Here is an 11,354-nt window from a genome sequence, read left to right on the forward strand (position 1 = left end):
AGCTCGTCACGTGCGTGGCACGTGATGACTTAAAACTGTTTTTTAGCTGCTGATGTGGCACGGATTTTCTGACGTGACAGTGTTTAATGGCGGGAATTAACCCTCTAAAAATCCCAATTCAGCCAAAATAGGACAGATCCGTGCCACATCAGCAACTAAAAAACAGTTTTAAGTCATCACGTGTCACGCACGTGACGAGCTCTCGCCGGAAAACTAGTCGCCGACGAGAAAAATGGCATTGTTGGTAAGTTGAATCAATTAAAATGCCTTAAAGCAGGTTTGGCTAATTAAAATACCTTCTTGGTAAATAGGGTGGAATTAAAATACCAATATGGGCATTTAGCCTATTATTCTCAATATATAGGGAACCCTCCAACTCAATGCACAGAATCTTTATAAACCCCCCACTCTCCTTTTGTTCATGGCCCCAAAACAAAAAAAATCAAAAATTTGCAGATCCCTGCAGTTTTCCTCTCCTCAAGTCCTAGTCCTCATCCGTGAGCCCACATGGCTCTCTGTTTTCTCTCCATGAAGACATGGATGAAGACATTGTAGTATTTTGGATCTGCTGCTCTTTGTTCTGATCCTCGAAGAGCTTGCTACACAATTAAATACACAAGTTCAAAGTGCCAATACCCACGTGCCCCTTTCTCATATATTCCAACAAGAAGAGCTCTATACAAAGCATTGATCAAAGTTTTTGGTTGAATATAACAGTGCCCATTATCTTCAATGGAGATAATTTTACAGTATCCTCCTCTATTTGCCTTCTTTTTCTTGGTATCTTGGATTTTGATAGAGTTCTTGAGGTTGAGGAGGGTGGAGTGTCAAGAGAGGAGAGTGTTTAGAGATAGGAAATTTACAGTCATTGCTGAGATTATAACTTTATTTAGCCTGTTAAACTCTTCAATCTATCTCGGTTTTGTTGGTTATGAGGTTTTGAGGCTGAGGTTAATCTCTCTGGGGTGTTTTTCTCAAGCTGGGTCATGGATTATTGTAACAGTTTTTGCTTTTTACTGCAAAGGAAAAGTTTTGAGAGGCAGCAGCAGTTGGCCTTTTGTTCTTGTCTCTTGCTGGGTTTTCTCTGGACTCATGCAGTTATCTTTGTTGTCCTTCTCCTTCATCAGACATCTTGGGCTCGCTGCATTGCCTAGTTTTTTGCCAGATTCTTCGGTTGCCGACTTGATTTGCGTCCCCTTCACAATTTTCCTCTGTTTCAGTTCAGTTTCTATGAATTCATCAAGAAATTTTCAGGAGCTTGAACAGCCTTTGTTGGTGAAGAAAGAAGAAGAGGATGATTTTTCGACTGCAGGTTTATGGAGTAAGCTCACCTTCCAATGGCTGAACCCTGTTTTCAGAAAAGGCCGGGCTCAGAGGCTAGAACTTCAACATATCCCCTCAGTGCCTAAATCCGAAACTGCAGAAGTTTCATATTCATCGCTGCAAGAGTCGCTCGAGAAACAAAAGCCCGAGTTCTCACCACTGCTTAGAGCGATCATCAGTGCAGTTTGGGGACCTCTAGGCATCAATGCAGTTTTTGCAGGTATGAGGATCTTCGCATTTTCTCTCTAATTTTCTCATGATTTGCTTGTATCTGACAAATCCTCAACACTACAGGCATCAACACACTGTCATCGTATCTCGGTCCTTTCCTGATTGCAAACTTCGTCAACTTTCTATCTGGTGAGGACTCAAAGCTCGGCCATGGCCATGGCTACTCCCTTGCATTGCTGTTCTTCTTTGGCAAAATGGCGGAGTCGCTGTCTCAGAGGCAATGGTACTTCGGTGCAAGCCAAATTGGCGTTCGTGTCAGAGCATCATTAATGGTTTCTATCTACAACAAATCTCTCGCGATAAAGTATTCAAACACAATCAGTGGAAAGATCATCAATTTCCTTGACCTTGATGTTGAAAGGGTCGGAGATTTTTTCTGGTACATCCATGGGATCTGGTTGCTCCCACTTCAAGTCTTTCTAGCTCTGTTCATTCTCAACAGGAATCTGGGATTCACTGCATCCATATCCGCTTTCCTCACTACAGTTATAGTGATGGTGAGCAATACACCACTGGCCAATTCTCAGGAAAAGCTGCATTCTAAAATCATGGAAGCGAAGGATTCGAGGATTAAAGCCACAGCAGAGACATTGAAATGTATGAGAATCCTAAAGCTGCACTCTTGGGAGACTGCGTACTTAGACAAGCTCTTTGCACTCAGAGATGTAGAGAGGCGATGGCTTAAGCGATATCTTTACACTTGCTCGGCCATTGCCTTTCTCTTCTGGGCATCTCCCACTTTAGTATCAGTCGTAGCCTTTGGGGTTTGTATTCTAGTGAAGGTGCCATTGACTCCTGGCAGGGTTCTTTCCGCTCTAGCGACGTTTAGAATCCTGCAAGAGCCTATCTACAATCTCCCTGAGCTCATATCAATGATAACTCAGACGAAAGTATCACTAGACCGAATCCAAGAATTCATCAGAGACGAGCAGAAGAAAAATCCTTTGCCTACATTCACTACAGGATTATCAGATGTAGCAGTGGATATTGAGCCAGGGAACTACACGTGGGAACCTGACTCAAGTCTGAGAAAATCAGTACTGATGATTGATAAGAAGATAAAGATCAAAAGAGGACAGAAAGTCGCGGTTTGTGGATCAATTGGTGCAGGCAAATCTAGCTTTCTTTGCAGCATACTCGGAGAGATACCGAAGATGTCTGGTCGACAGACTAAAGTGTTTGGATCGAAAGCGTACGTTCCTCAGAGTGCTTGGATTCAGACAGGAACTATTCGAGAGAATGTGTTATTTGGGAAGGAGATGGACAACAAAGTGTATGAGGAAGTAATACAGGGTTGTGCTTTGGAAAGAGATATTGGGCTTTGGATTGATGGAGACATGAGTCTAGTAGGAGAAAGGGGAATGAATCTAAGTGGAGGGCAGAAGCAAAGGATTCAGCTTGCAAGAGCAGTTTACAGTAATTCAGATGTTTACTTGCTTGATGATCCCTTCAGTGCGGTTGATGCTCACACTGCAGCACATCTCTTCAAGGTATCTGCAACTTCAATTACTTGATCACATGTTTTTGTCTTTTCATATGCATCTTTCTCCTAAATTTTGGGTTAAAAAGTTTTACCTTGTCTTATTGCTTTTTACATGATCACGTGGACAAAGGACCAACAAGCAAGTAAATTTGATATCCAAGGAATTTGGTGGCCAATCACAGGTCCCACACAATTCAAACTTAGGATATATCTTATTGTCCTTAATTATGCTAGTTTTCTCCAATGGAATATTTCATATAGAGCACCCCTATATACTGCAACACTGTCCCTTACATTAATTTATCAGAACATACCCCACATATCACACAGCAGAAAGAAATACACCATCTCGGACCAAATACTATATTGGGTAAAACATGTTACACTTGCACATGCATACTTAGCCTCTTAGAAATCTGTGATGTAGTTAGATCAAATTGTAGCATATTTAAAATGCCTATATACAGAATGGATACAGTATTAAATATATTAACTGAAATAAACACTAAATCAAAACCAGGTTATTATGACTGTTCTCACTACAAGATGAAGTCTACTAAGTTTTTTGGTTTATATACTTTGTATATGCAGTCAAGGACAAAAGATAATTTGTACACGTAGATATTCTGACTAGATATGGATGATAAATGTGTGTGTGTATACTTTGTCTACATACGGAATAAATACAGTATGAAATACTAATAGAAATTTGACAACTTTGTATATGCAGTCAAGGACAAAAGGTAATTTGTACACGTAGATATTCTGACTAGATATGGATGATAAATGTGTGTGTGTATACTTTGTCTACATACAGAATAAATACAGTATGAAATACTATTAGAAATTTGACAGTTTATATGTCAAAACCAGAATAACTGTAATTGTTTTCGCTATAACATGAAGCTCACCAAGTTTTTAGGTATACATACATATAATATAACGCTTCTTACTATAAAAGGATGATAAATGTGCAGGAGTGTCTAATGCGGCTCTTGTCTTCTAAGACTGTCATCTATGTTACCCATCAACTGGAATTTCTGAATGCTGCAGATCTCATTTTGGTAACCCCCTCTTTCCTGGGATTTCAGAAATCAGCTAATGCGAACAAATAGTACATTATATAATTAATGCTCGATTTCACAGGTAATGCATAAGGGGAAAATTGTTCAATCAGGAAAGTATGAGGACCTAATTGCAGATAGTAATGGGGAGCTTGTACGACAAATTAATGCACATAACCAGTCACTGAGCCATGTAACTCCACCGAATGAGCATAACCCATCAACATGCACACAAAATAAGGAAAAGCAAACAGATGTACAAGAAATTAAAACAAATTATCAAATCCGAAACTCTGAAGCCCCAGAGAAAGCATATGAAGAGGAACGGGAATCTGGAAGAGTGAAATGGGATGTTTATCGGACTTTCGTGACTTCAGCATATAAGGGAGCTCTCGTGCCAGTAATACTTTTATGCCACGTTTTATTCCAAGGACTACAAATGGGAAGCAATTTTTGGATTGCATGGGCAACTGATAAAGAAGAGTTCATCAGTAGAAAGAAACTGATTGGGGTGTTTGTTCTGTTGTCAGTGGCTAGCTCGTTGTTTGTTTTGGGGCGGGCAATTTTGCTAACGACAGTCGCCATTGAGACAGCTCAGCGCCTCTTCCATGGCATGATGACAAAGATTTTCCGAGCTCCGATCTTCTTCTTTGACTCCACGCCTTCCAGCCAAATACTTAATAGGGTAAGTTTTTCTCTCTTTCCAGAAAGCTCGTATGCATCTTCCTTCCATTCGACAATAATAATCCTTGTGGTTTTGGGGCAGTGGGATCGTTCTGTGTATTGTCTGTCATAAAATCTTTAAGCGTGAGAGAAGTTACCAGATCAGTAGAAAAATGATTGTCTCAGTTGTGTTTGATTTCTCTGTGATTGTGTGCGTCTGCTCCATTCCCTTAGAGACTTAAAGACTAATAACCTTTTATACCCTAGATTGTTTAAACACAAAAGTACATGTAAAAGTAAATAAAATAGAGAAACATACAGGTATTCATACTTTCCTGCTCCTTTCTAGTTGATACTCTCAAATTGACTTGTTATAGTATTTTGATCATGTATAGTAATTGTCATAAGAATTTAGTTCTTGTAAAAGACACAAGTACGAGGAAGTGTCAACCGCTAGTGTAGATGAGGGTGTTCAGGTCTATGTGAAAGAGCTTCATGAATAGAGACATAATGTCTTAACTTTTCCCCCCTTCAGTCTTCCACAGATCAAAGCACGCTTGACACAGACATTCCATATAGAGTAGCGGGATTAGTGTTCGCGCTTATTCAGCTCCTATGCATCATAGCTCTAATGTCTCAAGTTGGATGGCCAGTATTAGTTCTCTTCGTCATCGTACTTGCAATCTCCTTCTGGTATCAGGCAAGTCAACTAACACATATTCCGTAATTATATTCATAATTTCTTGGTTTCCTAGAAATGAACTCTCAAAGATCATAACTTTGTCACAGAATTACTACATCAGTTCTGCAAGGGAATTAGCAAGAATGGTTGGAATTAGAAAAGCTCCAATTCTTCACCATTTCTCGGAGTCCATAGCTGGAGCTTCAACCATCCGCTGCTTCGGTCAGGAAGAACGCTTCTCAGTGAGAAACTTGGCTCTGATCGATGACTACTCTCGCATCACATTTCATAATTCCGCAACCATGGAGTGGTTATGTGTTCGCATCAATTTCCTCTTTAACCTGGTGTTCTTCCTAGTACTGATTATATTGGTAACCATGCCAAGGAATGCTATTGATCCCAGTAAGCTCTCTTTTTTAACTAAAGGGCTTTTTGCATATAATCCCCTTGAAACATGTGTATTTACAGAACTACCCCCTAAAACTCAATATTCGCAGAACTACTCCAAATCATCAATTTTGGAAGGGGAAAAAAACCCCCCAAATCAATAAATCATCAATTTTGTTGAATATATGAGCAAAAGTTTGCATCTTTTGTTGATATTTTTACATTTTAGTTACAAATTAACCCCTGTCAAAGTTGATGGTTTATTGATTAGGGGTTCTTTTTTTCCCCAAAGACAATATTTTGGGGGTACAATTTGGAGGGTAGTTTGGTAAATGCACACGATTTAAGGGGTATATGTACAGAAAACCCTAAACTAAAAGTTCTTATAGTATAGTCCAAGATTTCAGAAGCACTGACTAGCATAACTTGCCATCCAGGCCTTGCAGGGCTCGCTGCAACCTACGGTCTCAATCTGAATGTACTGCAGGCTTGGGTTATATGGAACCTATGTAATGTCGAGAACAAGATGATATCCGTAGAAAGGGTTCTTCAGTTCTCCAATATATCAAGTGAGGCTCCATTGGTCATTCAGAACTGCAGGCCAGAAAAAGACTGGCCAAGGTGTGGAACCGTTGAGATTGACAATTTGTATGTCCGGTACAATCCAGGACGCCCTCTGGTTCTCAAAGGAATTAGCTGCACTTTACCAGGAGAAAAGAAAATCGGTATTGTAGGAAGGACAGGGAGTGGGAAGTCCACTCTTATTCAAGCTCTGTTTAGAGTAGTAGAACCCTCAGCAGGGAGGATAATGATCGATGGAGCTGATATTTGTCAGATGGGTCTACATGATTTGAGGTCTAGATTAAGCATCATACCTCAAGAGCCAACACTTTTTCAAGGAACAGTGAGGACTAATCTGGATCCTCTACAGGAGCATTCGGATTCAGAAATATGGGAGGTAACATTTTTGCTCCTTTTTTTTAGTTTGTTTATTGATGTATGAGTTTTATTAACTTAGAGAGCTTGCAGGCCCTATATAAGTGCCAGCTTCTGGAGATAGTTAAACAAGATCAGAGGCTACTTGATGCACCAGGTACTAGGAACTAGCTATATCTGGAGTATATTATTTATACAAGGGGATATTATAGTACCACTACAAGGGGAAATTATAGTACCACTATAACTTACAGTATCGGCATCTTAAGAATAAATGACCTACACATAGTATGTTAAAAAATGTCAAGAATCACACTGTAAAACTCAAAAGAAAGAAAAAGATCAATTTATCTTCAATATTTTAAGGCTTTCTCTCAGGGCACAAGATGTTTGAAATGACATTACTACTATGATGCAGATCAATTTATCTTCAATATTTTTAAGGGTTTCTCTCGGGGCACGAGATGTTTGAAATGACATTTTTACTATGATGCAGTTGCGGAAGACGGAGAGAATTGGAGCGTGGGACAGAGGCAGCTTGTTTGCTTAGCCAGGGTACTGCTTAAGAAGCGGAGAATCCTAGTCATGGATGAGGCTACAGCTTCGGTAGACACTGGAACAGATAATTTTATCCAAAAGACAATAAGAGCAGAAGCCAACAACTGCACTGTGATCACCGTTGCTCACAGAATACCAACAGTCATTGACAGCGACCTGGTTCTGGTACTTGATGAAGGTATGCAATGTATATATCTACATGTTTGACAAATGCAATTTCCAAAAGATTTGGATAGGTGTAGAAACCAATATAAATTCTACAATAAAACTCTTCTCGGTTGGTGCAGGAAAAATTTTGGAGTTCAGTCCTCCAGGCGATCTTCTCCGAGACAAAACATCAGCTTTCTCAAAGTTGGTGATGGAATTCTTGTCGAGGTCTAGGAATAACCACGACTCAGAGCTCTATTTAAAATGACGGTCGCCATAGGATCATCATGGAGCCCTTCATGTTCTCGATGTGCAGTTCACTAATGTCAAAGGCAGTTGCAGAATACAACTTTGTTACCGGCAGGACAAAAAACTAACCTACCATAGAAATTATACTAGGATATAGATTAACAGGTAGAGAGAGGATCAAGACAGCAGGAAAAGATAGTTTACAGATAAAGATGCTTCTAAATGGGTTGATATAGTTAATGTACGATTTACTGACGCAGAAGTACAGAAAGTTTTATTTTCATGTTTCTATTTAGTGTTCCTATGAGAAAAGTGACTTAAATTGTCAAACATTATCTGGTGACAGGGTAGCATGGCATTTCTGATGAGGGAGTTTTTTAGTGGATATGATATGTGAATTGTTCTTGCATCTAAAGAGGTTGCGGAGGGAAGCTAATTTAGAAGGAAAATCAATCATGATTATGTCCATCCCAGTTAAAATTTAACAGCATTTCTAGTACTAATCTTCTTGGAGGGAAGCATTCTCCCAGTCGTAATTGATTCCTTCAGCCCGTACATATCCAACAATTTTTAGACCTCACACATGGTTCACCCTAAAGACAGCAAAAGATTATCTCGACATGTCCAAGTTTATTAACCAAAACTTACCACAGTTGAAACTATGAACATATGTGATCATTTTACTTGGGGTGTTATCTGCAGGATATGCTAGCTGTAAAATGTATCTATAATTCTCACGTAATATAGAAAATATGGAAACTCTCATGTAGAAATTTATGATACCCTGACAATTCAATAACTGCCAATTTCATATTTAAAAAGAAGGAAATAATATGAAATCATCGAAAGTAAAGATGAATGATGACAATTTAATAAGGTCAGGTCAGGATCCAACACCTGTAGAATACAGGACAAACTTTAGGACATAGCGTGAGTTGTATCAGCACATATTCTCCAAAACATTGGGATAATACTGTCCAACATGGATTCCTTTGTTTGTTCATAGACAGGTTTTATGTACTTTATTCTGTTATTTTCCGCTTGTTTGTATTCCTTAAAAAAACTGGATAAGGTATCTGTTTCTCTGCAGTTCATCGCTTTATTATTTGCTGTGACTTTGATGTGTTCTTCTCCAATTGGTTATTTCTTTCTTTCGCACTTTATTCTCTTTCCACGAAAATTGCAGTACGTTCACCTGTTTCCATTAAACAACGAAGGACGGAAACTAAATCCATAAGAATGTATAATCCAAAGAATAGTAAAGGACGATCCAGAGGCGAGTCAGATGCAAATGTTCCTATTTGTAGCTCCGATAGTAAATGCATTGGTATGGGCTAATTGGCTAACGTGACAAAATATCCACAAAGGTTTACTAAATGAAAATCCGACGCATACCACAATATATCAATAGGGAGGTACAATGTATCCTTAGAAAAACCGGGAGTAATTTTGTTAGCAACATTCTTTAAAATCACGCGATGTTGTGTCTACAAATCATTCAACAGATCCTCATCGTATAAATGACCCAAAGGGTCAAGAATACAGAGGTTGTAAATATTGTACCGTGCACCACGGAAAAGTACTCTCTAACTGAACTGATTTCCAAGTGTGGATCATCCAGTGGATCGAGCATAATATGATACAGGTCTCTTTTATTACGATGCGGGGATGAATGAGATAACAACACATCATAAACTCGAAGCTTGAAAATGTTATGCAAGTACAAACCTCTTGTTTTGAACCAGCAAAGAACTGGTTCACAAATGGCATTACCTCAGGGAATTATTCTGTGTGAATTTTCTCGCACCGTGCTCTGCGTATCTCTCCCCCTAGGCAAAATTGACCCCAAAAAAAGAAGAAAAGAAGAAAAAAAGAAAAAAAAACCTCCATCCCTATTTTCTTGGTAACCCCGTCATCAAATTTCAAAAGAAAGATGACGGCATGGTGGTTCAATTTTGAATTTGCAGAAAGCATGTTCATTGAGGCAAAGGATCAAACACTTGGTGGGCACGGTGTGTTACCTCAGAATTAAGCCATCTCAGTGAGAAGGCAAGCTCAACTGGGAATGTACAACAAAGAGCTTCCTTTCTCTTCTTGCCCTTCTCTTAAACTGGTTTTTTTTTTTTCTTTCCTGTTTTTTAATCAGGATTACTTTGAATACAAGAAGATTTCGGTGCCAAAAGTCTCGTTATATACATGGCCCATGGGCTGCAAATGAGCCTGGCTTGGGCCCAATTTAGAGCATGTTTGTTATTGTGTATTATAACCCATTGCACTGTAATACGGTCAAAATCAATAAATGGTTATAAGGTAGGTGGATTATATTTTTAAGTAGGGGTTTTTGTCTTTTACCCTAAAGTTTTACTCTAACTTGTTTTTAAACTCATATACTTATAAAATACCTCTGAAACCTAAAAATACAAAGATCACTTATTTTTAAACCCAAGTCTTCATAATACATATAAATATACATTATATACATATTAAAAATTCAATATCCCCTTATTAACCTCTTCTTCATTCTCTCTTCTACTCTCTACCCCTCTTCCAGACAACTTTTCATCATCTCATTAATTGGTCTCCTCCTCTACCCCCCAACTTACCCTTTAAATCCATTTCCTCCTCCTAATTGACCTTTATGTTCTTCTTCCTACCACTCATCCGCTTCCTCCTTAAAAGACTTCAACATGAAGCTCGCTCGCGACATCAAGTCCACCAGCTTTCCCTCCACTCTTTGGCCAACAAACTCAAGCACTCCAAAGCTTGTTGTTGGTTGCTGACTGCTCCAACCAACTCTCTCCCATCATGTATGTTGACTTCAACCGTTCAACGAAGTCCTCGCTTAAAGATCAGCTCCACCACATTTGCCTACAGTCACAAAATTACTTATATGTTGGATAGAATTAGACTTTGGATTTAAGGCTTGGAATGTTAAAAATATATGGACAAAGTTTTTTGTATATTGTGTGTTTGATAAAATGCTTCAAAAAGATTTTTAGTTGATTTGTAATATCTAATAGGATTATGTGTATTAAATAGAATTTATTTTATGCATATTACATGTTTGACTAAATGCTTTAAAAAGTTTTTTTGTCGATTTGTATCTTTTGAAAAGATTATATAGCAAGCCGTCAATCGCCAATGGAGTTTTATGAATGATATAGATCTCATAACGAGTTATATGTTGTTCTGAAAGGGCTATAACTCTTTATGATATATTGTAGCTCTTATGATTTATTTTAGCTCCTTGTTTGAGAAGTATAGCTCTTTAATGAAAAACGTAGTTCTTTATGGACAAAATATAGTTTTTTTATGAGAAATATATAGCTATTTATGTGAAAAATAAAGAGCTATCCTTTTCCAAAAACTAAAAAAATTGAGAGTGGATCTCTTGTTGACATGAATAACTGATTAAATAACACATTGTATACATCATTACACATTTACATTGCTCAGAAAAAAACTGATATGATTTATTCCACTAAGTTTCAGAATTCCAGAGGCCATAAAGAGCTATACTTTATCAATAAAAAGTTATAATATAGTTATAAAGAGCTATATTTTCATGATAAGGTGTCACATTTTACTATAAAGAGCTATACTTTTTTTTTAAACTGAAGAATTGTGAGTG

At 38.2% G+C, this 11,354-nt stretch overlaps 1 protein-coding gene across 1 annotated transcript; it reads left to right on the forward strand.

The window, feature by feature from the left end:
• On the forward strand, window positions 419-8,049 carry LOC109836659 (putative ABC transporter C family member 15). The gene is made up of 10 exons (XM_020404633.1): window positions 419-1,543; window positions 1,618-3,044; window positions 4,015-4,101; window positions 4,184-4,786; window positions 5,300-5,464; window positions 5,554-5,848; window positions 6,271-6,791; window positions 6,863-6,926; window positions 7,266-7,505; window positions 7,615-8,049. The coding sequence occupies exons 1-10, from the start codon at window positions 733-735 to the stop codon at window positions 7,740-7,742; spliced, it is 4,341 nt and encodes a 1,446-aa protein (XP_020260222.1). The 5' UTR covers window positions 419-732; the 3' UTR covers window positions 7,743-8,049.

This window comes from Asparagus officinalis, chromosome 4 (assembly GCF_001876935.1).
Source record: "Asparagus officinalis chromosome 4, Aspof.V1, whole genome shotgun sequence".
Classification (NCBI taxonomy): Eukaryota; Viridiplantae; Streptophyta; class Magnoliopsida; order Asparagales; family Asparagaceae; genus Asparagus; species Asparagus officinalis.